This window comes from Thunnus albacares, chromosome 24 (genome assembly GCF_914725855.1).
Source record: "Thunnus albacares chromosome 24, fThuAlb1.1, whole genome shotgun sequence".
Lineage (NCBI taxonomy): Eukaryota > Metazoa > Chordata > Actinopteri > Scombriformes > Scombridae > Thunnus > Thunnus albacares.
The window spans coordinates 8791599-8818699 of NC_058129.1; the positions used below are offsets into that span (position 1 = coordinate 8791599).

Here is a 27101-nt window from a genome sequence, read left to right on the forward strand (position 1 = left end):
GAGGAATACAAACACGCTTCTCTACAAATCCATTTATTTCCACATAGCAAAGAAGTTAACGTTAAGCTCAAGTACAAGCAGATGCTCAAGAATTTTGCCTCGTCTAAAATTTGATTCAAATCAGGAACTATCTGATCAAAGAATGCAGAAATCTGACCAGATATTCAGTGCTGCTGTAGCTTTTGGCACTTGACAGTCTTTAATTCTTGAAGTTACACATTTCAGTCAGCACCAAACAAATATCGAAGTTTGATACGCAGCCCTATAGACACTGGTTGCACTACTTGTGCTTGTAATATCAAAAGTAGTACTACACTACTGTTAGTAACACTAGTAGTTATGTAGTCACACATGTAGTGGCAGTAACTGAACTGATCCATTATAATCATAATCATAAAGACATAAAATTGAGTGTTTGAGTGTTTTGAATCGAGCGCAGTAATACAAACAACCCTGCAAACATGATCTACTATATATGATGCATCTAAGGTAAAGATTTCATCGTTCCACAGACAAAAGCGGCAATCTGACGTTCTTGGAGAGACGGGGACGGCAGTAAACGTTTCTTCTTTGTGTGTTGAGATACAAGCGGCGAGCCTGGCGAGCTGATTGGCTGAGCACAGCATGGCTCCCAAAGAGGAAAGCTGCTGTTTTTATGTCTCGATAAACAGGAGTGCTCTCAATCAGGGATTAGATTCACACTGGGCATTATGGCGTGATCCCTTAATTTTAAAGCATTTAAAAAAAAAAGGCAGGTTTGTTTGTGTGTTTGTGTGTGTGTGTGTGTGTACGTCCCCACATATGCCATATCTTACGTAATACATGTACTATACTTGTAGTGAAGCAAAAATACACAGGCAGTAATTCACTTTCACGGTACATTTCTTGTAAAACTCGATGTACAACAAGTACAAGTGTGTTTTTGAAGTGTGTGTGTATACATGTGTTCACTTCTACTCCTTGGCAGCCTTGTGTTCCCAAAGGCTATGTGTCAGTACCGGACTCTGCAGCTGTATGTATGTACTGTAGTGGGAGAAGCCTGTCGTGCTTGTGTGTGTGTGTGTGTGTGTGTTAGCTAATGGCGTTGCGGGAAGATGCACAGCAACAATGGAGCCTCCAGCTCGTCTTTCTGCCCCCGCACACACATACGCTCCATTGTGGGGTAATCTCACACTGCCCAGATAAGTGGGTCACTATTTGTGCAAGCAGCATATGTGTGTGTGTGTGTTCATAAATACCATATTTTTATATTCGCAGCTCCACAGAGTCGATATGTGGAGGTAATATTTGCAGGAAGTGTATGTATGAGGGTGTGTGCGTGTTATAATGCATATATTTACTCTGTGTGTGACAGGGGGGTCCACTGGGGAGATGGGTGTGGTTGAGGAGGGGGGAGTTGTTGCTAAGTAGCGGGCTGGTGGGCGGGAGCTTTTTAACCATTAGTACTGGTGACACAATGAAAGTGACAAGCCAGAAGGACCTAATTGCACCCTTCTTGTCTTTAGCGATTTGGGGCTATTTCTCTCTCCCACCCCTCGAGTGTGTTTGAGCGTCTTGCAACAGTTTGACGCTTTTTCTTTCTTTCCACATTTGTCTCTCCCTCCTTCGTTTTTATACGTTTGCCCCGGGGTTGTTGATTTTTGCCGACTTAAATATAGAGCCTTTGCCTGACACAGGGCAGGGATGGAGGGAGGGGGGAGGGAGAGGTAGATAGATAGAAATATACATAGACAGAGTGAAGGAAGGACAGCGGCGCGTGGTAGGGAGCTCAGCGTCCGGCGGTCTTTCTCTCTCTCTTCGCTGTCTCGCAAAGGTGATTGATGGTGGCGTTGAATTGTTTAACTAATTGACGACAGGCCTCCTCGAATTTGCTGGCTGACTGTTTGTTTTTGTATCTATGTAAAACTGTTTATTTGTCACTGCAGCTATATCCACCGTGTTGACTTCTTCTTTCTTTTTTTCTTTTTTTTTACAGGAAATCAACCATGTACTGAAAGGAGCTCTGGACCGACTGCACACAGACGACAAACCTGCCAGCATGAGCCAGGTTAACTTCAGGTAAGAGTGTGTGTGTGTGCAGGTGTGTGTGTGTGTGTGTGTGCGCGCGCGCGTTACTTAATGTCTTTGTGGCAGCAGACATATCAGAGCTTCATAGTATGGTGCAGTGATGGAGACTAGGATTAACACTCTAGTCTTTGTTTGACAGACTGACATACTGACTGGATTAAACCGTCCCATTATGTGGTGGGTGGGAGAGTCTCTCTTATTGATGTGAGCTGGAACAGAGATGGGTTTTGACCAAGAGTTGGAGGGAAATTCCTCCACCTCTTTCACTCCTTAGATTAGACATGAGGAGTAGTGTTTACGCTCACTATTGCAAGGTTTGTCTTGTACTGTATGGCCATAAGCTAACTTGTTTTGTATGGCAGATTTTAAACAGGTTTAAAGTACTTTCCATAAGATATAGAGACTAAAAGGTAATCAGTGACATGAACAAGAAACTCAAAGAGAGACTAAAAGAAAAAACCAAGAGAAAAATGTCTTTCAGCAACTTTTCACATCAGATGTTTCTTTATTATCCGATACAGTAGCCCTGCTTATCCTGACAATGACAACATTCAGTATAGTTGTATCTATATTTGATACCAATAAGAAACTTTCAGAGGCAGATAAATAGAAGAAGTACAAAAACATAGTTTTGGAAGTGGGGCTCATATCATCTACCACAGGGGGACCCAAAAATACCCAGAAGCCATCGATAGCACAAGAGTAGTTATGGGATTTGCTGGTAGGTAGTGTAAGCCTGCAGCTCGGTGAAACTAAAATTGGGAGTGAAAGGGAGAAGATTCGCCACCGTGGAAGAAACGCAGAAGGCTCTGGACACAGTGATAAAGATGACTACAGGAAATGTTTGCAGAAATGGGGGAAGGACTGGGACAAGTGTATCGCATCTCAGTGAGAGTACTTTGAAAAGTACTACTGAGAGACTTATAAAGACAGTTTTTTTTTTTTTTATAAACTATTCTAGGAATTTCTGGGTCCCTCCTCGTTTACTGTCACAATTTCCTAGAGCACAAGGTGACTTCTTCAAATGTCTTATTTTGTCCGAAATAGTCAGAAACTCAAAGATATTCAATTTACAACAGAAAAAAATAGCAAATTCTTACATTGGAGAAGCTGAAATCAGAAAGTTTTTGCTTGATAACTGACTTTGATAAGGACTTTTTAATTAAATTTCTGTCAGTCAACTACTCAATTCATCACTTAATCACTTCAGCACTAGTAAAGAGTAGTGTACGTGTGCCTGTATATGTCTGAAAGCGGACCCGTCGAAGCATGACTCACTTGTCAAGAGTGTGTGTGTGTGTGTGAGCGCATGTGCGTACAGGTGAATGAGCATACTGTACGTGGGCGTGCGCAGACACCTCACCATGGCAACCTCCACCTTTTTTGTTTCTGGGCATGTCACTCGCAGACCCTCTGGCATGATAGGAGTTTTATCTTCATTTTCCCCAGGCTGTCAGTCAGGCGGTAACCATGGCAACAATTAACCCCCCGCCGTCACAGCTCTTCACCTGTCTTAGTCCAGCAAGCCTGCGACAAGAGCGCAGAGAATTTTCGCGACGTCCTCTGCGGCCGACCGATTTTTCCGATTTAAAAAAAAAAAAAAAAAAAAAAAAAAAAAAAAAAAAAAAAGTTCTTTCAAAAATAACTCCGGGAGCTCAGGAGAAAGACTTGGCTCGAGTGACAGATGGTGATTTTTCAGCATTTTACAGTACAGTGGTGTCTTGACAGCACTATGATACAATGGAGGCACGGCTCTCACAGATAGTTTGCCATGGTAACAGATGGTTGGCAGTTGAGGAAGCCACGGTGAGCGAGCGAGGGCACATTTTCAGCGAGTCCCGGCCGCGAGTTTGTTAGGCACTCGGCCTCCGTTGATGTAGAGGAAGTCAACCAAGAGTGGGAGCTCCATCTGTCTCACTCCTCGTTGCTCTTTTCATCCGTCCCACTGTCCCTCGCCTCTCTCTCCCTCTCCCTCCCTCTCTCTCTCCCCCCCCCCCCCCCCCAGTGGAGTGACTGTGTTTGTTTGTGTTTGTGTCAGTGGGATGCTAAAATGGGTGAGCGGAGCTATTCTGCATATTAGCGTGCGGCTCTAACAAGCTGCGGCTGCCTCTGATGAGCTTGTTTGTGCCGCCGTTTGTTTTTTAGATGAATGTAAATGGGCCAAAGCTGTGTGTGTGTATGTGTGTTCATACCACCTACACTGTGCGAACACACATCATTCAGAGCCGGATTTGTACCTGTGTGTATCCTGTCCCGGCCTGATTGTTTTTAAAAAGTGAATTCAAAGAGTCATACGTGTGTGTTTTGTGCAATCCATGGCTTGTGCACACGTGTAATTTAGATGTAACTGTGTTCTCTAATAGATGTAGATTTGATGCATGTGTGTATTTGTGAATTCAATTTGGAGGAATGTGACTGATGGTGTTTGTGAGGATGCGGTAGACGTAGCAATAAGAATGTAAATTGGCTGTGTGTGTGTGTGAGTGTACAGTACATGTGTGACCCTGGCAGAGGTTAACGAGAGCCGGGTGACAGTGACAGAGGAGTGTATTATAATGATCCCAGCTAGTCCTTGGGCTTGTGTACGCTTTACATAGCACATAAACCCTGAACTTCACTGCTTTTGTTCTCAGACTTGCTTCCTTTTTTTTTCTTGAACCCCAGCAAGACATCTCATCACTTCTTTTTCTCCCTGCATTGTAGCTTTCTAAAAGCTATGCTGGCAAACCCTGGAGGAAAAAAAAAAACACCCCTCATATTTTTGGCCTCCATCTGAGATTGCTTTTTTGGACTGTTCTTTATTACTTCCTCTCATTCAGTGCAGAGGCTGACAGAATGTCTTGGATGGGATCTGAAAATGCAAGAAATGAGAGGCGTTCTTTTGAGGACACTTTTTTTTTTTGTAAACTGAAGTGGCTGGTTCACATGTAGATCAAGTCTGTTGAACTAGAAGCAAAGCATTCACAGTGACACATGTTCATCAGACGTGGACTCGGTGTCACCTTGTTTACTGCAACTCAGCTCCCGAGTCCAGAGTGCTGCTGCCCATCTGGAGTTCAACCTCTTTACATTTACATGCACCCCTCCTCCGTTCCTGGACTTCGACATATTCTCGTTTACTAACTAAACACTGAGAAGTTTTTGATGATTTTTAGCTCTTGTTCTCATGGAAGTTAAATGTATTTGTTAGTCGCTCTGGGCAAAAGCACAAGCTAAATTAATGTGATGTATTATTCAGTCTTAACATTTAGATGAGCATTTCTTAGAAAGTTACACTTCTTTTTTTGTAGTAATGAGTCAGTATTTTTTTAATTAAGGCAAAATGAGACTGTCTCTTCTACTGTGCAATCAAAACATGACTTTTAAACATAGTGGATTCTTTTTGGAGACATTTTCTTTCTCCTGGTAGCTGTTTTCACTTTCTTTTTAACTGTCTGAAGTCAAAGTTTTCATCGGCAGCTTATTCCCATATTTTTATTGCTCATAACATGGACATTACTGTACGTTACATCAATTTGGCAGACACTTTTGTCCAAAGGGACTGAGAATATTTCCCTACACACATCGGGAGCAATTTGGGGTAATTCATGACTCAAGAAAAAATGATTTTTACACTCATTTCTCAATTTACAGTGATCTGAATCCCTGAAGCTTTAAAACTTAGCCGACACACACCAGTCTAATATTGTTTTAATGATGACAGAAACGATCCGTATATGTAGTATTAAAACATACAGACAGTGATGGTGGTCTCCTGTGATCTTCCTCTACCACGCCTCCATCATGCAGGTCCCCCCCCCCCCCCGTGTCCAATATCAAAAGCAGCCCCCTTTTCCTCTTTATCTTCTAGTAGTGTTGTCCTTGTTTATGTGCTGTTAAAAGCCAGAGTTCAGGCCTGCGCAGAGATTATTAGAGAAGCTCGTTCTGTTTCATCTCTACCTGCCCCTCTATCTGTCTTTCTCTTTTATCTCATGCTCTCTTCTTTTGTCCACCGGCTAGATTGGGTGGTTTGAGAAGCAGGTAGATAAAGGCTGAAGTAGCCACCTGTGTCCCAGTCTCTCTCTCTCTCTCTCTCTCACACACACACACACAGATACACACACACACATTTTTCTGATGTTTGGCAGGACTACCTGTAAACTAATTTGTATCCCTATCTGTGTAGCCCGGAGGAAAAATGCAAATGGATTTTGAAGCGCTTGCACATAGAAAGGTTGGAAGTGTGTGTGTGTGTGTGTGTGTGTGTAAAGCTGTGTATTACAGTATCTGTGTTTTTATGATTTTCTACACAACATTGTGTAGCCCCTTATTTATAATATCTTTTCAGATGTCTGTGTGTGTGTGTGTATTTGACTGTAAATGTGTGTTTTGTTGACAGCACCCACACAAGGACAGTGGATTTTCAAGGCGACAAGGGGCCTCTGGGTATCCATGTCGTCCCCTACTGCTCCTCTCTTAGTGGACGGTAAGCACACACACAGAGATACACACTCTTCCTGCCAAAACCACTTGTAATCAATCAGACATTCTTAAGGAAAGGCAGATGGCAATGTTGACTCATAGAAATGCAAAGCGTTGGCATGTAATCATATATATGTTTTACATCCATGAATTCATATTAACTCTCCACCGTGTGTGTGTGTGTGTGTCGGAAGGATGCTGGGCCTCCTCATTAAAGACATCGAGGAAAACAGCCGCTCCAAGAGAGAGAATCTCTTCCAGCAGGACGAGTGTATCGTCCAAATCAACGACACGCCACTCCAGGACAAGACATTCGCACAGTAAGTACTCTGAGGCGTGGATGAGCGGGGAGGGTGTGTGTGTGTGTGTGTGTACGTGTGTGTGTGCATGGATATAATAGCAAAACACAAAAAACAGATTAAAAAAACCCCAAGTATGGCTGTGGTTTGATGGCATTTTATCAAAACTACCTGTTGCAATATCTATTTTTTTTGTCTCACACCTAATAACTAACCCACTGAATTTTATGTTTATCGTCTAATTAATTAATCGACTAATCATTGCAGCTGTAGTTTAAAACACACAATGAGGGCTGTTCCTGTTTAATGAATTCACTTCTTGACTTCTTGACTGTCTCGACTGTCCAACATAAAAAGGTGAATAATAGTTCAGTTCCTGTCCTCTCATTGATGCTCCCCTTGGAGAAACGGTGTTCTCTCAGAATACAGATCTTGCATCATTCTGCCTTCACTGTATTATAATTTTAGTCTGTTTGACAAAAAACCTGAGCACACCCACACACACTGCAGAAACAGCAGCAGCAGCAGCAGGTGGTGGCTGGCAGTAGGCTAAAGACAGTAAGACATAAGACAGGCCCGTTTCTGAGTTAATAAACTTAATGAACTCCTACATTTCTTTGTGTGTTCCTATTTTTTTTTCATTTAGGAGCACATGTACTCCTTGGGAACAAAGTTAGGGTGGAACCCTGCTGAGACACACATCCGGTCGTTGAGGAAGAGCAATCGAGTGCAGATTCATACATTTCTATATATTATACGTTTTATAAAAACCTGTGAATCGAGCTTTTGGTTGTGCTTCGACATGCTGAAGACTGACAGCATGCTCGGAATATCATGTCCGGAGAACTGAAGGGAATTTTTGCGCAATTTCAAAAATTAACTCGATTCATTGACGATACAATAGTATTAACCAGAAGCCCACTCAGGCCAAAATGTTACCATGGTGACGGATCAGGCGAGACATAAAACTACAGCTTTTACATAGAATAGAGAAAATACTTTAGGTTTTCAAAACATCGAGCTCACATTGGTCGTTGATATTGTTGAGAGAAAATATTCATTTCAATGTGTGAAAAGGAGTTCTAAACATATAATATATATAAATCAAATACAGTTTCAGAGCACACTCCAGGTCGATGACCTTTGACCTTTGTTGTCTGTTGGTCTGTCTCTTGACTGACTTAATTTAGCATCCATATATCCGCTGTGTGATTGAAAGCTCTGGGAAAAGGTATTCAGTGGAACTAGTATAAGTGTTTGTCACGACCTGCCTCCTCCAAATGCTGGATTATTATCAGAACTATTAAGTAGATAAAATATTGATATTTTACTGTATGCATTAATATTTAATTGGGAGATTTTCCTGAAATATCCATCAGAAAAAGACTCACTGTTTTGTCTTACAAAACCACAAAAACACTAATCCACTCATGGTCGTAGAGTGGTTCATCGTTCTCTAACAAACAAGCTTTGGCCGAGTACAGACACCAGCCTCGCAGAGAGCACAGTAACCAAACAACGGCAAAGTTTCATTCTGGCATTTCAGCAAGTTATTTAATTGCAAATTAACGATATAATCTGCCACTAGAGATGTTTATCATTTCAACTGATAAAAGTGGTCAAAAACGGTCAGCACCAGCAGCTCTGGTCTTTGCTAATACATGCAAACAATAAGAAAGTGAGGAAAGATAAAAGATTTATCTGTATTTCTTTATGCGTCTGTCGGGGATGTGATTAGAAACTAAAACAAAAGCCCCAAAAAGCTGAAAAATAGTCTTCTTTGTTTTTGTGTGCGTGTGTATACTCCCACTCACTCACCACCACTGTAGCAAGATACCTCACCTGTCACTTACTTTGCATCCTCTATCAGCCAAAGACAAATCCCCCTCATTCCCTGCCTGTGTTATCTCACCACATCTACTCTCACAAAAGAGTCTCTCTCTCTCTTTCTTCCCTAATTCTTTCCTCTCTCCAGCAGACACACACCTACAACCTCATGTCCCTGTTCTTTGCCTGTTTTCCGCGTCCTCTCTGTGGTGGAGCTGAATGGGTCCATTTAACCGCGTCCCGCTGCGTTGTGTTATGTGAATGTTGTGCTGATAATAGTCTATTAAATCAGTAATAGGAGCCTGCTGTAAGGTCTCCCCCCATCTGATAGGGACCAGAGTGTCCCAAACCAGCTGGAAGAGTCACTTCGTGCTTGATCCAAATTGAAATACAGCCCCATTAAAGAGGCACAAGCCTCATTCACCCTCCTCATTCCCTTTTTCCCCCCCATTTGTCTGTTTACCCTCTGTGTTCCTCTTGACTTTTGTGGTCTCTTATGCCTTTTTACAATTTCTTACCTTTCCAAAAACTGGTTGGAGTGGTCATGGCTTCAATTAAATGAATTTTGAGTTTTCAGTTACTTCTAACACATATGTAAAGCCTAAAATGTATATGTTGCTAATTTCTTTGACTTTCTATTAAGCAGGCCTTATCATCTACTCCCTCATGCCACTAAACCCCATTTCTCCTCCTCCCCTAGGTCACAGGAAGTGTTCCGCCAGGCCATGTCCTCTCCTTCTGTGCATCTGGAGGTTGTACCCGTTGCCAACAAGCCGCGCTACGAGAAGAGCCTGATTGGTCAGCTTTTCACTGGCAACGGTAAAGAGTCCACTTCAAAAGTAAAGAGTCCGATGGTGGTCCGTGCTAAAACCGACCAGTCCAACCAGCCAGAACAACCCAAACAAGATTCCAAATCCAACACCAGACTAGAAGTGAGGCGACCGGACACGCGCGCCAAGACCCCTGAACCAGCTCAGGTAAACCCACCACCAGCGGAGCTCCAGTCCGGGTATGGCACCTTGGAGAGAGTCTCTCCCACAACTCCTGCCAGGGCAGCAAGCTCCTCCCCGACACCCAGGACCCGCAGCCAGAGCCCGCTGGGCAGTAAGGGCCCTGTTGTCCCCGGCCTGGCCAACCTTACCAGCAAGAAGGGCGGCAAGAGGATAAAAATTGATCTGAAGAAAGGTAAATGTTCAGCCTGCCTAGTTTAGTTTTTCTGATGTAATAGCAGGTGAACTCTAAGCGGTTGAGCAGCTAACTTGGAGGTACTGGATGTTGTATTCCTCACCAGCACATGAACTTGATAAATTGATTGATTTTTTTTTTTTTAAAGTCAGACATTTCCCACTCTAGACCCCTGAAAGATGATGATTGTTTACACTGAAAGTAACTTTCCACTGTGAAGATTTTATCTTACATAACCTTACATACAGTCGGGTTGTTTTGCTTTTAGATTTGAACCCAGACTGAATCAGTCTGGCTGCCAAAGCAGCTTTATCTCTTCTCTCTCTAAAACACATCACTGCTGGAGCGCTGATGTGTTGATAGCACGGGGATTGGTTCTTAGGACTGTGAATAGGCTGTGTTCTAGCAACCTGTAGTGTTATGGAGTTTTGAAAGGATAGCTGTAATTGGGCTACACGTACACACACACACACACACACACACACACACACACACACACACACACACTCTACAGGTACCCAGAGAAAGGCAAAAAATATCCAGATGAAAGGATAGAAGAAATTGGGCTCCACACTCTTGAGCTCTAGCTCAAAGCTCTATTCACAGCTGTTTTATTGTTAGTTGCTTTCTTTTCCCAGCACCTTTTCATCCCTCCCATTTTCTTCTACTTTTCCCTCCATCCTTCTTTTGTTTGATTTTTTTTTTTTTTAATTTTTTTTACCCCCCTTGCCTCCCTCTATCCCTTTCACCTGATGCAAGATCAGAGCAGAGGATATTATGGGGTTTCTAACACCTTCTCCCTTGGCAACAAGCTCTTTCTCCCTGTGATTGACAGGCGGTGAGGTTTAGGCGCTAATGTAGGGCAGGCAGAGGCTTAGCTTAGAGACCAGATAGCATCGCTCACCGCCTTTAGTATGCCACGCCGGCTTTGCTCTCCCTGCACACACACACACACACACACACACACACACACACACACACGTACACACACACACACAGAGCGTGGCACATTTCACTCATGGCTTGGGGCTTGTGAGGCCGTGAAAAAGGGAGAGGGTGGAGGCTCTGGGGGTTGATGGCTCGTGCGTGTGTGTGGCCTCAGATACACACACACACACACGCTTGTAAATGTATACACACAGATAAACGCAGGCTCACACGCACAAGGAAAATCTTTGTGGAAATCACGTTGCATCCCCAGGGAGGGAAGCTAGAGAAGGGGAATTATATCTCTCAGGTTCCTCTCTCTCTCTTCCCTCCACCCCCCCACCTTCCTTCCTCCCATCTTCTCCCTCTACCTCCCTTCATCAGCCACCGTTCGGCCTGCTCACACGTGAAATTAAAGGCAGAGTCTGTCTAATCCGGCTAGGAGAGAAGCCTTCTCCCGGCGGCTCAGAGGCTGAGCCAAGCAACAAAACCCCCCAGAGGAAAACAGGCACTTAAACAGTAGTTAATGTGGAGGAAGATGCTAAACCTGGCAACAGGGTTCAGCAGGACTGGAGAGGAGTAGAGAGGGAAAAGTCTGCGGCGAGTGAAGAAGGAGAAAGAAAGGAGAAAAGTGACAGAATAGGGAGACGAGAGGGAAAATTCAATTAAAAGGAAATTAAAGAGTCATAAAATTCATAATTAAGTCTCGTCTGCGGGGGGATTGATGTCCCTAATGCACACCGTGACGCAGGCTGCTTTCTCTCCCGCAGGCACAGAAGGTCTGGGCTTCACCGTGGTAACCCGGGACTCCTCGGTCCACGGGCCAGGGCCAATCCTTGTGAAGAACATCCTGCAGCGCGGTGCAGCCGTCAAAGACGGCCGACTGCAGCCCGGAGACCGCATCCTGGAGGTAAGATCGGATCTCGGGCCTGCGAATCTCCCACAGAGTAGAAAAACCAACAGTCACAACAGCAGCAGTAACGGGAACATCATCATTAGTGGTTGGAAATTGAGCTCTATGGCACTCCTGCTGGTTAAACTGGGAAAATGTCCACATACAGACACATTTTAGGATGACTTTGTCTAGAATTCAGCAGCATTAGAAACAATATTAAAGATAGCAAAGATCACTGCCATAATTGAAACGGATCATGTAAAAAAATCACAGATCTCTCTGGATCTGACTGGTTTTGATCCCTATTAAAGAGCTTGTTCACCTGAATTACAAAAAATATATAATCTCTTACCTATCATAGTATGTAACCGTCCAGATAGTTTTTGTTTTACCAAGATATGATATCTCAGAGATTTCTGCCTCTACTCCAATACAATGGCTGTGAATGAATTTTGTGGGATGACGTGCAACAGCGGTCCTCAGCTGGACCGGAACACTTTTCAGCTAAACTATTTTCTACCAAAGAAACAGTCCCTATCAAGATTTCGGTGGTAGGTAGAAATCTCAGAGATGAATCTCAAAACACAGACGAGTCAAACCAAAACTGTCACTACAGGTAAGCGAGAAAATGTCTTTGTGTAATTTGGGTGAATCGACCCCTAAGAGTCTACATCTGATCCTCTACTCGTGTAGTTCGATACGTGTTAGTGGAGCATTGCCAGTGGATAATACACTTCTCTTTAATCTACTCCTGTGTTTTTTTTTTTTTTTTTTTTTTCTTCTTTTTTGGTGTGTGTGTGTGTGTAGGTGAACGGAGTAGACATGACAGGCCGTAGCCAGGAGGAACTCGTGGCCATGCTGCGCAGCACCAAGCAGGGAGAGAGTGTGTGCGTGGTGGTGGCGCGGCAGGAGGACATCTTCCTGCCTCGGGAACTGGTAAGAATGTGTGAATAGACAAAAACACGGTATCCATGTCCTCACACAGTGTCCCTTCTCTCTTCTTCTTTGGTCTGTCAGTCTTTTTTTTTTCTGCCTCTGTTGATCATCTGTCACCCCTGGTGGTCTTCACTTTTGCTCTTTTTTTCCTCTTCATACCTTTTTCTCTTTCACTTTTTCATTTTTTTTAAACATTTCCTGCACATTGTGTCGCTTTTTCTTTTTTTTTTTCTCTCTTGAAGGAGCAAACCCTTTTTTTTATGTCGGCGCCCTTTTGCCTATAAACACCACACACAAACACACCCAGAGCACGCTCCGGCCTTCCTGTCCCGCTCTGGTTTGTTGACACAGCGATGCCAGAGGAAGTCACACACACGAGCCACAGCGGCCCCGCAGGAAACGCGCGAGCATGTCAGCGCATATCGACACGCCGCGGGTGTAAAGCGACCGTTTACCTGCAGCGGCTGATGGGGTCATAGGTCGCCATCGGGGGCCGTAGAGCTCCCACAGTTTTGACTGCGCCTCACAGGGGACATTTTTATCAATAAACACACACTTTTAAACATACACGCACACAGCCAGGTGGCCCCTTGAAAGTCACCCGCTCTCTGTAAATAATGTTTTCGTCCACGCGCTTCTATTCTCTTCCCCTCTGTCCTCTGTGGTTATTCTGATTATTCCCTCTCCGTTACTTCAAAGAGCTGCGAGAAAAGACGCGCAGGGCTTTGTAGTGACTGATGCATATTCACACCTAGAGTGGCTTCACACACACGCACACACGCACGTACACAAACTCTTAAACACCCCAGTCCTTGATAAAAACTTGAACACAAGTGCTCTTGCACACACACACACACACACATACGAACACATCACACGATCTTTTAAACAGCCAAGTTACTGCTTCCGAAAATAGTTTGCCCTCATTAATGGCCCAGCAGTCTTGGCATAACAAGTGCACTTTGAAGAGCCTCTACACTCTTCATCTAACAGTTGCTTGTATTTGTGCATTAGAGAGAGACTTAAAGAGATGGAGGGGAGGGGGTGTGAGGGTGGGGGGGGGGGGGGGGGGGGGGGGGGGGGGGGGGGGGGGTGAAGAAAGGCAGAATGAGAGAGAGCCTTCACTCCTGTTTCTATCAAGGCTGTTGAAGTTGTTGGTGCCCCGTGAGATCTTGCTCTTATCTCCAGCACAGTCCTCCACCTCAAAGATGGTTTGATGTCCTTTAAGCACACACACACACACACACACACACTTGTTTACTTAGACACACATATAACACCACACACATGCACTCAAGAGGTTCTGTGTCATTGATTTCAGATCCTCAGGCCCTTAAACAGCCAAAGATTACATAAATACACAGAAGCAATAACCACTAAAGGGAAAAAGTTCATCATTAAAAGTAGCCAAATGGGCACACGCGCACACACAAACAAGCACACACTGTCCTTAGCATAAAGTGCTGCGAGATACTGTAACTGCTTCCCAGTCTACAGTAAACACAAACGCCATAAATAACTTTCCACAATCCATCAAAATACATACAAAGACAGAATATTTCTCTCCCTTTTCTTTTCCTTTCTCTTTAATTGGTCGACACGCTCAGCCGCTCTCAAGTAGTAAATTTTAGCTGAAATTTATGTGAAGCACTAGCGAGGAGCGGCTCGCAACGATTCCGGTCCCACAAAAGAAGTAATGATGATGGAGACGGGCCATCTGCTTCTCCTGTCGTCCTAAAATGTTTGTGTGTAGATGTCTGACTTAGTGTGGGTGCCCGTGAATATTTATTAGTGTTTTATAGGCTGTAATACCTCATGTATCCACAGAACTATGGTCATGTTTGTTTAAAAAAAATAACTATCAGATGCAAATCAGCAGTTCATTATCACAGTTTTACATTCAGTAGCTGCTGAGATTAATTGGCTCAATTACAATTCAAGTTTTCCTTGACTAACCTCACAGTTGCTGCAGCAGATAATGAATCTACAATATGAGCTTATTACATGTATCAGAGTCTTATTTGGTTTTTGTGCAGGAGCATTTTGGTCCAGCTGAAGGCTTTCAGATGTTTGGTTGATTTCATAAAACAAACTAAATCAGATAAGGTAAATACTTTTCTTTTAGGACCATTAATGAAGCATTTATTTACCTGTTGAAATGTTCCATATCCCTGACTGTGCCTGCAGGTGGTGCAGTAGTAAAGACACCCCCCTTCCCTTCCCTTTGCTTTGTGGTTAAATCCTGAAAAACCCTCTCCTGCTTTTCACCTGTCCATGTTTTTTTGACCTGTGGACCACCTACAAAAAAGTGTGTTTACATGCGCTTAACTAACCTGATTAGTCTGCAACCTGAAAAAACAGAAACAGATTCAGGGATTACTGGAAAACTGGGTGACGCATCTCCTGTTCTGGCTGGATAAACCTCATTTCTTGGTCAGGATTCTTACATGTGTGCATGACAAAGTCTTCAGACTCAGAATTATCGCTTTTAACGGCAGTAGAGCCTGATGAAAGGGAAGATCATTACTCCCAGCGGTGACCTTGTATCCAAAATAATTAAATCCAAATTCTAACTAAAACCGAAAGTGACACCGAAATAAATAATTCCAAGTGAGTTGAGTCGACAGCTCAACAGTAGACTATTTGTAAAATTCAGACACAATTGCACCGTAAGGGGAAAAAAAAACTGTGTGCTCTCACTACTGAGCCTGTTCTCTCACAGCGCTCCTACTCTGACAGTCAAATAAATAAAAAAAAAAAAGAAAGAAACCCTGCAGGCTGCAGTGTCTTCCACCACTATTACATTCAAAGTCTGGCAGCAACCTTGGTTTAAAAATATGATAGTGGGAAGGGGAGAAATCTCATTACTGACCAGTTGTATGTAAGCAGGAGGTTTTTACACTGATCAATTTCCTGTCTTAAAGCATTTCTCTCACTAACCCGGTGTCTCGTGTGCATGTAAAGTTTGTAAGTGTGAAGTGCTCAACAGGTTTATAGCTTTCTTCTCTGTCAAAGGCTATAACGGCTGATAATTAAGAGCTGTATGCTTCTGCAATGCGTCTCATCATATAAGAGTAAGGTAATCATTGTCATTATAATCAGCTAGCTTTATATGTCCACTGCAGTCAATCCTTACAACACACCACCTGTTTACCATTGAGCAGACAAATGTGTATAAGCCAGTTTTTCATTAGGAAATACAAAGTGAAAGTTTGTGATATTAATACAATACTTGGAGACAGTGGTAATGTTAGTATGGCAGCACGCTCGTTATGACTGTTAACATGCTGATGATTAGCAGGTAACACCATCCATGTACGCTGTTTGTTCCCTCTTAGCATACTAATATTTGCTAATTAGAATGTGTTTTTTCAGGTATTAAGTCAAAGCAAAGTAGAGAACAAATTTAAATTTTCACATGAGTCAGAAGTTTTAACAAATCTTGTGGTCAACTTGAATGTCTGTACTAAAAATTTTAGAGCAGTTTATCTAATAGCTGTCAGGACATTTCACACTAAACCAAAAACATGTCAGGTTTGTTAGACTAAACCTCATGAAAGTCATTAACATTCATCCTCTCAGGAACATATTTGTACCTAATTTCATGGCACTCAGCCTGGATTATGATGTCTTTTTTCTCTTCTTTTTATGTTGGATTTACACACTGGGTGGTACACCATTCACTAATTGGAAAAAATATATACATAGATGTATCGGCACGCTATAATTATGCAGTTGGTCATTTAATGAATTGAGGATTTAATGATACTGAACAGCAGAGTGGTTGACAGACCGACATTACCATGCGCTGTACTGGTATCAGAAGTAGACTCGATAGTGTAAAGTAAAGCTAATACTTGACTGAGTGACACAGGGAGGTCAGAGGTCAGATCAGCTAAATAACAGCAGGCTGACACAGCAGTTTGAGTCCAGGTCATCTGGTTAAAAGGCTCGTTTCTCTACTCACCGCACCACACAGCTGCCAACCCGCAAGATTTATATTCTCCGCTCCAGCGTTCATATAATTTTTTATCTCCCTCGTACAAGTAGAGTAGACTTTTTTTTAAGAGGGACTAGCTGAACTGCTGATTGATTAGTTTCAATAGTGGGTATTGATGTTTCATGAGCAGCGCGCGGTTCTGTGAAAGCACTCGGCAGAGCTGGGAGGCATAGTCTTTCAGTGGAGAGAATAACAAAAAAAGCCTGTGAATTAGCCTCATTATTAGGATACAAAAGGACAGCGATTTTTCCTACCCCATCTCCTGTACTCTCACACACACTCTAAGTAATTAAAAACTGATAACTTCTAATCACAGTTTCATTCCTGTCAGCATTTCAGCTTTACCACTCGGCGCTCTCATTATTTCACGGGGGCCTTGTTTTGTTTCAGGGCGGAGATTAGAGAGATGCTTTGTGATGTGGAGAGTTTCTTTTTTGTGGCGGGAGCGTGATATGTGTGTTTTTTTTTTTTTTTGCGTGTGTGTGTGAGTGAGTCAGGGTGTGTGTGTCTGTAGTAGAATTATGAGTTTGCCAAGGACAGGATGGAGGGGTCACTCTGCACATGGTTGACCCTCAGTTGCCAGCGAGCCTAGTTCAGTTCACAGGAAAAAGGGGTCGTTAGGCAGAAAGTGACTTTGCTGTGTTGTCGCCTCTTGTCCGTCTGCTTTGTATTTGTCCGCAGATACTTTACATCTATCCCTGTCTTTCTGTCTTCTGTCCTCCAGCCAGAGCTCTTCTTTCACTTCTTTCTCTTTCAGTATCCTCCCTCCCTCTCCCACCAAAATCATCCCTCAATCAGTTATTTTACTTTCCTCTCTCCTCACTGTGAGGTAAAGGTGTAAAAATGGCAAAGAGACAGACATTAAGGCGATTAATTGGCAGCTCCGTCGTCGCCGTCGAGCGTGGCGAGATCTCATCTTAATTGAATGTCGCTCTCACCGCTAATCCCGCCGCTTTGAAACCCCCCATTTAGAAATCCTCAGCAACAAAAGGCTCTGTGTGTAATCGCTGTGTATCACCCCCCTCCTTCCTCCTCCTCCTCAACCACCCACCCAGGGGAAAGAAAAAGCTCATTTTTGTCTTCTCATTTGGGTGTTGAAGAGGGTGGTCTCTCTCCTGGCTAAAAGCTTGTTAAAGAGCCATCGCTGAGGGCTAACAGTTGCGGGAAGGAGGGGGGGGTCGCAGAGCGGAGCCAAGGGGTCTCAGCCACCCTGGGGACGCAATCTGCCCCTGAGGAAAGGGCATTAGAGGGGATATTGGAGGGTGTGCGTGTGCCAGCGTTTGGACCACCACTGAGATTCAGTCGCTCGTGTAAATAGATTTAAATCAGCAGACAACTACAATAAATAAACATTTGTGTGACTCCACATTTTTGATAACTTTCCACTAACTTGATTTCTTCTCAGAGCCTGCTGTGCTCTGATGTGGCCACCTTCACCTTGTGTGTTACTTCAGTAAGATCACAGAGGTATTCAGAACCTCCCAGGTTGCCACCTGAGTCTTCTCAAGTGTCTTTCAAGCAGGAAGTAGCAGATTGTCTTTGTAATTCCTCTGGTATTGAGTAACAGCACTCCGAAATGCCTTGTTGATAAAAATAAGCCCCGACTGAAAGTCTCTTATTATACTGAAGTAGAAAATAGATTCCATGACTTTTGGAGGAGACGTTTTGCTTGATTTATCTTGTTGTCATCATATCACAGAACACAGAAGTGTGTGCACCACCTGAACATCCTGGGTACGTATATTAAGACAAACAAGACAATTTAAACACATCAAACAGTCAGTGTGTTGATGAAGTGTACTGGAGAAAGCCTGTAAACCACATTGGCTGCCAATAGTGGTATGTTGGCAGAAACACTTAAGGAAGCTGCAGCAATATGGTTTTTTGGGCAACATTTTTATGTGTAATTGACTGATAGGTGTTTTATGTGTTTATTTATAGTTTATGAATAAAATAATTCAAATTTCAATGATGTCTACAATTCAAACAGTTTTTTAAAATTTCATTTAATCCTTTATTTAAACAGGTAGACTCATTGAGATAAAGATCTCTTCAAGAAAGACGTGTGCACAAGAAAACATATGTACAGTACCAGTCAAAAGTTTGGACACACTTTCTCATTCAAGTGAATAGGAAGTTGTGTCAAACTTTTGACTGGTACTGTATAAGCCTTGTAAAAAACACAGAAATTGATAACAAACCTAAAATTGACACATACAGAATAATGCTTACAGATTTGGAAAAAAACAATACCAAGTAGCATTTAAAATGCTTGAGTATGATGTTTAAAAGTGTTTTGACAGTTTGTTTCCTGTTTCCTACCAACAGTCATTGATGGTTTCCTTTAACCTTGATCTTGATATTTGATGACATGACGTCTAAAGTAGTTTTGACTATAAACTTGACTGAACCTCATATATAGCTGTGGAAGATCAGAAAACAGCCATTTGAATCATTTTTGTGAAAGTAGCAAGTGTTATGTAAGGTACTGTCACCCCGGTTCTTGTACCTGTCAGGCTCCAATTATCAGGCACTCAGCTGTCACCTATTTAAAATCTGAACCGACTAAATACAGGGTGTCTGATCAACGTGTGACTTCAGGAATATCTTTGACTTTCCAGGTTTTTGCTTCACTTTTGGGGTTGAGAGCTCTGACTCACACTTTTGAGCTGAGTGTCTCTCCCGGCCTGAAGGCTTTAACAGGCTGTTGTTTTAATTAAGCACCTTGTAGAGGAAGCGCAGAGTAGTGCTGACAGAGGATTTGGGGAGGGAGGGGAGGGGAGGGGGGGCTGGATCCAGCACTTTTACGACGAGGTGGTCGAGGATTTTTTTTTTCAAAAACGATACCGGGGGACACGTTTGACTCCCACATCCTTCGTCCTTGTGCCACGATGAGAGAGGAAACGTGAACATGGATTCCTGATTCAGTAGCGAGGGCGAGGTGTCTGATGTAAGGCTCTCGCAATCCCGGTAGGAGCACTCAGATCTTTAAAGCTGTGACAACTGTTGCGGCTGGTATAATGTATATGCATATTCCTTCAGAATTCACTTTGACATTTTTTTTTTTTTTTTTTTTTTACTTTATGAGTCAGAGTGACAGTTGTCTGTCTTTACCTTCATCATATTTTCTCATCATCTATGCCCTGGATGAACCTCTGAGCTACTTACAGTCTCAACTAGAGGAGACAATAAAAAGATGTGTGAAGACATGCATATCCACACACACACACACACACACACACACACACACACACACACCCTCTTAACCTCCCATCTCCTTCTTTAAAGAAAAATAAGGCTCGGGGGTGAAGTGGTGTTTGGGCGCACCTCCCCTCCGTAGGCCCTCTTTTTCCCTGGATGACTGAACCTGGCACTTTTTTCCCCTGCTTTCCATTTTGCCATCCTCTAATGACAGACATTTTCCTTTTCTCTTTTGTTACCTTTCTCCCCCCCCCCCCCCCTCCTCCCCATCCATCTCATTTTTGGAGCAATGCCGCTGTTTCCGCCGCCACGGTCATTTTCTTCACATTAAATAGAAGTGGGTGAGTGGAAGGGGTGGGTGAAAGATTCAGAGAGAGAGACCTGTGGAAAGTATAGATGGGAACGAGAGTCAGGGGAGAAAGAGAAATTGAGGGAGAGGGAGAGGCGCGGAGGAGGGAGAGATGTACAGTAACATTGAGAGATTAGGAGGGAGAGGATGAAATGTAAAGGAGGAGGAGGAGGTGTGGGGGGTGTGTGAATGAGAGTAGCGGGTATACCTCAGGGATGGGTTATTACTTTTAAATGCTCCTCTGCGCCTCCATCCTCTCTCCTCTCCCCTCCGCCCCTCCCCACCCCCCTCTCTCCTCTTCCTCTTCCTTTCTCCCCCTTTCCTCCCCCACGGTGCTCCAGGAGGAGGTATGAAAAGGTTATTATGTTTCCTTTAGAAATGGCTCACACTCCGTCTGCGCCTTTCATCTCCAAATGGAATAACCTCTCTACAGTAGCTTTCTTCTTTTTCCTCACTACACCTTCATCTCTCTTTCCAGTACACAACACCTGCTCCTCTTTCTCTCTCTCTCTCTCTCTCTCTCTTTCTGTCTTTCTTTTTTTCTTCCCTGCAGCCTTCTTCCCTCTGACTCTTTAATCCGTCTCTCTCTCTTCCTTCTCGCTCCTTTTTTTTTTTTTTTTTTTTTTATCCCAGCGCTTGGTATTGAGTATAATCAGTGTGGTGTAGGAGCATGCAATATCAGTCAGTGCATTAGATATGGTGCTCCTACCTCAATCGTCTGCGATCATACACAGCAGTTATTATGTAAAGTAGGTATTAGGTGTATGTCCTGTCTGGAATAGCAGCTTTTTACATGACCTGTCAAGAAAAAGTCTGAACTTGGGTGAATGTCTTAAATATTTGTTTAAATTCCGTCTCCTTCCTTATTTTTTTTTTTTTTCTCCCTCCCCTCTTTCAGAAAGGCGATGAAGCTGGCAGCATGGTGTTGGAGGACGGCAGGGAGCAGCTGATGTACGAGGTCCCCCTCAATGAATCGGGTTCAGCCGGCCTAGGGGTCAGCCTGAAGGGCAACAAGTCCAGAGAGACCGGAGAGGACCTGGGCATCTTCATCAAGTCCATCATCCATGGAGGGGCTGCTTACAAGGTAAAGAATCCACATCTGCTGACTGCAACGGGTGCCTCGGGAGCCTTCAGAAGCCAATTTTGGAGGTCTTTTGTATCCTGTTACACCCTGTTTAAAGGTCCATCCAGTGGTTTACTACAAATCATCCATACATTCATTGGTTGACATTCTTATATATAATATGAAAATCTATAAACAGACTCTTGCTTGAGTTGTGTAATCCATCATAGTAAAGATCTGCATTAAAGGATAATTCCAGTTTAATTTCAATTCCAGATAACTTCCAGTTTTAGTATCATAACCTGGGTCTTATTTTCACAGTTTCAACAATCCTTCCTATCAGCCATAATAATAACATTCATCAACACTCATTAGTTAATTCTGAGGTCTGGGAACATGGTGACATCACTAAAAAGAAGTACAACAAGGCAAGAAACACGAGCTATCAGACAAGTTGTAAACAAAAGTTTTTATTATTTTATTTTAGGTGCTCTCACTTTCAGTTTTACCTCTAAATAAAGTGGTTTATATAATCTGGTTTAGCTTTTGGTTTATATGAGAGCAAAAGCCAGTAGATTGGCTGAGGAGCGCTACTTCACGAATGTAGGTTTCAAAAAACAGGTGCTCTTTGGATCCAAGAACGTATCATGTGACCAAGAAAAGAGAGAGAGGTTAGATTTGTGTTTTGGTTTGGGATCAATAAGTCGTTACCAAAAAATAGCAAGGCACGCTGCTGTGCAAAAATTAAAAAGCCTTTAATAAATGGGATTAGCGCCTACGCATTTCAACTCAGTCTTCTTCAGGGCATGTAAAAACAAGTGACAGCTCACAGATATACCGAGGCTGGTGTCAGCTGCCAGGCAGAGCAGCACTGGATAATTGACACAGGTGCAGTCACGAAAGTGGGCGTGTACATAATTAGATGTGTGTGTGTGTGTGCGTGTATATAGATGATTCCTCAGTACAGGTTCCAATACTTCACTGAAGTTGGTTACTTGCAATTCATTCAGGCCTGCACTCTTAGCTTTTGGTTTCTTTGCAACCTGTTGGAAGGCCTGACTGCTGGTGTTTGTTGCCTGAGTACAAATCTTATCATTACTGATAGATATGATGGCCAAAATGACAAAAATAAGGACAAAATGGTAATAAAACAGAGAAGCAACGCAGAGATGGAGACAAAAAGTAAACCGACTCTTGCAGATGGATGCTTTGAAAACATGAACATGGTGTGTGAAACCTGTCGTTCCTGCATTTCAATATAAATGTTTCTATGTAGTCCCAAAATGCTTCATTAGGCTTTTACCATCACAAGGCCCTTTTAGTTTAAAGAGTGCTTTAAAAATACATCAAACAATAGAAATAAGAAGGAACGTTTTGAGAGCCACGTTGCTTTCTTTATTCAGACGGCTTGAACTGATCAGTTGAATTATAGTTTTATCCAGAACCACCGCTTGAACCGAGAATGCTTTTTTTTCCTGTGAGTTCTCTGTTTGTTCTGTTTTTGTTCACTCTTTCTTTGTTCGTCCACACTCTTCCTCTCTTTTACTCCGAGACTCTTCTTTCTGATGTCTTTCTCTCTTGTTTCCTCCCATGCCCTCTTCCTTTGCACCCTTTTGTCTCATTTCCTGTCTTTCTCCGAGGCCGCAGCCCCTACCCTCCGCTCGACCTTTGACTCCCGTCGACTCGGAGTGGCCCTGACACATCAGCGCCCCAGCTGTCTTATCTATATCACTCAGTACTCACTTCAAGTTGTGAGCGCATCAGGAAAAAAAGAAAAAAAAAACATCCCGTCTCAGCACTTTGGAGATTCCTCCACTTGGCCTCAATTTCTGGCCCCTCTCACATGTCAGAACTCCTCGCGCCCTTTGTCGCCGCTCCCAGATCTGAAACTACGCGGCGAGGAGGCGCAGAGACAAGTGTGGTGTTGTAGATAAACTGCTGGTCTGGGATCAGGACGGCCAGACAGCAGCTCCCCAAAGTGGCTTCAGAAGTAGTTTTTTTTTTTTTTTTTTTCTCCCCACAACAGCTGCAGATGCGGATAGAGCTCCGACAGAATGGCCCAGTAAGATCCGCGGCTGGCTGGGAAACAGGTTTCTGGGACAAGATACCACATAAGAGGAAGAAAGACATAAAGGAAGAGAGACAGACAGTAGCGAGGGAGGGAGGAAGCCCATTGAAAGAAGACAGCGGGGCGAACGAGCGAGAGAGGGGAGGGAATATAAGAGGGGAGAAATGAGCGGTATCGAACAATAAAAAGATGGAAAGATGCGGAATAAGGGGAGAAAAAGAAAATTGAAAAGTGGAGACACTCAGCAGGAACACAATACATCAGGGTATGCATGTCTGCGTATGTGTGTGTGTGTGTGTGTGTGTACGCGTCTTCTCCTCAATGTTGATGCATGCTAATGAAAAGCAGCCGAGGGGCCTGATGAGACTTTGCAGTGCCAGGCCGGTGCCGAGGAGGGGACCCGGGCGTCCCCTGAGTCTGACTGACACACAAACACACACACACACACACACATGAACACATACAATCACACAGCAGGCAAAAAAAGGGAGGCGATGTGGAAGAGTCATGGAGAGATCTAACCTATTTCCATTAAAGAGTTTTTTTGGCTCCTGTCAGGGCCTGGGGCCTCAATTATATATATATAAAGAAAAAAAAATTCTTTGACTTTATCACTGATCCTGTCACACGATCCCTTCAAAGATCACGCTAAAGAAAACAAATTAAAATTACATGTAGTGTGCGGCTGCTGCTTACATAGAGAATGAAGAAATTAATAGGGAATATCACAGACACCCGCTGATTTGGGCATAAACATCAATTTTTTATGACATCCTTGGATTTGATGCAGCTGAGAAAATCTTTGTGTGTGTGTGTGTGTGCATGTGTGTGCGTGCGTGTGGTGCCATCCCAGTCTGCAGTTGAGGTCAGTCCAGACGGTGCCTTGTTAATGAGATGAGGTCAAAGGGCAGCGCCGGCCATAATGGACCATTCATGACTCCACACACACAAGAGTGTGTCTCAAAGTGTCTTCATCTTTTTATTGTTCTTTTTTTTCTCATTTTGCCCTTTCCAATGCTTTCTTTATTTGATCCCCTCTCTTTCTCTTTTTCTCTCCGTCTCACATGTCCACTCCCTCTCTCTCTCTCTCTCTCTCTCTCCCTCCCTCCAGGGCACTATTCTGTGTTGCCTCTATACAAGAGGCTGCTATTTAAAACACTTAGAAGTGATTTAGTGCCCACGGAGGCTATTCCATTAGCCGCTCTATGTATTTATCATGGCTCTCCCACTCTCAGTAGATTGCTAACTCTACAATTTTCTTGCCTTCCCCCCTTTTTCATTTTCTACTCCATTTTCTCTCTCTCTCTTTGTCATCTCTCTCACTCTCTCTGTCTCTCACACACACACACACATATTTCACACCTCTCCTAATTTCTCTTCTCTTCTCTTAAAACTTTATTGGTCACCAATTTTGTGTGTCTTCTTTTATGTAATGTCAGTTTTGGGCTTTGTACTCCCCCCTTTTTTTCCTCCACCCTAGCATTTTAATGTAATTACTTTTCAGACATTAGCATAAGTGACACCAACAAATGAGAACGTCTTCAAAATGCCTCTAACACCAGTTACTGCCGCGTTTCTTGTGCCTACTACATTAAAATCTGCTGGGTTTGATACTTACTAATCGGTGTCAGTTGAGCTTAATTTAGGTGGATTGTCCCTTGAAATACTGATAATAACTGTAAAGTCATCTTCTCTCAACAGGACGGTCGTTTGAGCGTGAACGACCAGCTGATAGCGGTAAACGGCGAATCGCTGGTCGGACGCTCCAACCACGCAGCCATGGAGACGCTGAGACGCTCCATGTCGTCCGAGGGCAACGCCAGGGGCACCATCCAGCTGGTCGTGCTCCGAGCCCCCAGACAGGTACAGCAGGTATCATTAACGCAAACGTTTTTTTTGGAATATCATTGGAATTTTGAGATGTGTATTCCAGGCAGGGAACGTTTTGATGGGCGTGTTTTGCATCATGTTTTGCATTTTGTCGGATGATTACAACCCATCTGGAGTGGGAAACCAGACTGCTATTTAAGAAAACAACATTAACAGACGTGAGTGACAGTTTGAGGTCACGGAAATGCTCGGGCTTAATTGAGGGAAAGTCTTGGAAAAGATTGGAAAGTCTGCATCTGTTTGCATTGAAATCACCACTGTGGATTTTTTTTTTCTTTTTTTTTCTTTTTTTTTTTTTTTACATTGAATGTGAACAAAAACTTTATGCTTTCCCTGTTATTCACTGCAGCTTTTTGCTTTTGAAGTTTGGTGAATGTGGGGCAATGTGTTAGAATTTCTAGACTCCCAGAGTTTGGTTAGATGAATTTGGTTACATGACACATTTAGGAATGTTTATGCATTACGAAATCATCTGCACATCCTTATACGTTCAAAGATTATTCATAAGTAGCTACCACAGTCTTGAAAGCAAAATGACACATCTCAACCACATTACGACACAGAAAAGACATTCTACTCTATATATTGAAAGCAGTTTTCCTATATGTGGGTTGGCAAAATGAGGTTTAAGCACTTCATAGTATCTTTACAAACATAATTTAACCAATTTTAGAGTGATAAGCAGTGTTCAAAGAGCCCCCAGCGCTCACTATTATAGTGAAGACTTGTAATGCAGTTTCTGCCTCCCACAATGTAAACACAGCTGGATAAAATTAATGAAAATATCAGCGTAAAAGCTCCCTTTGTGATAGTGACTGTCAGTCTGTATGATTTGTTTGGATGTTAAGTTGATAGCTTTTTGCAAAATCTATATTCTGTGCCAGTTTTCCCAGAAAAAAAACTGAAGTGGATGAGTAGATTTAACACATTAAACATGAAGTTTAAGGAGAGGCAGGTAAGAGCTCAATTTCTCAGGAGCCCCTCTGAGACATGTGGCTGTAATAGATACAGCGATGAAAACAGCTGAGCTAGTCACTCCATCCACTTATTCATATACAATACAGCTTTTGAAATTATACATACTCTGTTTTATTTCTTTTTTTTTTTTCCCTACAGATGAGTAGTGCCAACCCTGCGACAAGCTACGCCACAAATGTAACAGCCACCCATCATCCCAACCCCCAAACTGGCTCCAACAATCAGGTACGAGCAGGTGACGCCTGCCACCAGCAGGAGCAGCCGCCTCCGCCTCAACGCTCCTCCTCCCTCCTCCCCACGCTGAGGAGGCGAGCGTCCGAGCCGTTGCCTCACAGCCATAGGCAGCGTTACACGCAGAGGCCACGGGAGACGCACACCAGATACACTTATGGTTTTAACCAAAGGGAGAGATGTAGCGGTTACACATTTGGCTTGATGCAAAGGGACGCTGATGTTGAGTACGGTCATGATGAAGAGGGATACACGCAAAGAGATGTGTACAGGCCCCGCACAAGGTATGAGTTTGGGGCCGTCTCTCACAGCCAGACGCTAAGCAGCTTAAACAGACCCGCAGAGGGAAACTTAAACAGGAGAAGGTACGACTACGGGTACACACACGGACACGCACGCGGCCGAACACCCGCGGACACGCAGGGTCGCGTGCCGCTCGATAACACACGCAGTCACGCAGTAGTCGACGCTCAGGGCAACACGCACATCCGCAAGCCCACACATGCACACATCCACAACTCTCAGAGTAACGCTTACACCGAAAACATCAGAGCGATGGCGGGGCAGATGTACGGAGACCCGCCCACACAGAGCAGGTTACCCACCCGCGGTCACACAAACAGAAACACACACGGATACGTCGACGCGCACTCGCATAACTACGCACACAACCGGGCTCTCACCAGACACCACAACCTCCGGCTCTCTGGTGGACTCTGACATT

The 27101-nt window shown here is 43.5% G+C and overlaps 1 protein-coding gene across 9 annotated transcripts in view; it reads left to right on the forward strand.

The window, feature by feature from the left end:
• pard3ba (par-3 family cell polarity regulator beta a) overlaps positions 1 to 27101 on the forward strand; it is a 164951-nt gene that overhangs the window by 43532 nt on the left and 94318 nt on the right. For 7 of the 9 annotated variants that reach the window (XM_044345430.1, XM_044345431.1, XM_044345433.1 and 4 more), the window contains 9 exons: positions 1976 to 2058; positions 6446 to 6532; positions 6723 to 6848; positions 9355 to 9839; positions 11537 to 11676; positions 12469 to 12597; positions 21046 to 21231; positions 24980 to 25150; positions 26285 to 26371. In XM_044345430.1, the coding sequence (XP_044201365.1) occupies positions 1976 to 2058; positions 6446 to 6532; positions 6723 to 6848; positions 9355 to 9839; positions 11537 to 11676; positions 12469 to 12597; positions 21046 to 21231; positions 24980 to 25150; positions 26285 to 26371 (1494 nt within the window). The remainder of the gene's footprint in view (positions 1 to 1975; positions 2059 to 6445; positions 6533 to 6722; positions 6849 to 9354; positions 9840 to 11536; positions 11677 to 12468; positions 12598 to 21045; positions 21232 to 24979; positions 25151 to 26284; positions 26372 to 27101) is intronic. The other 2 variants (XM_044345432.1, XM_044345428.1) reach the window with 1 other exon arrangement.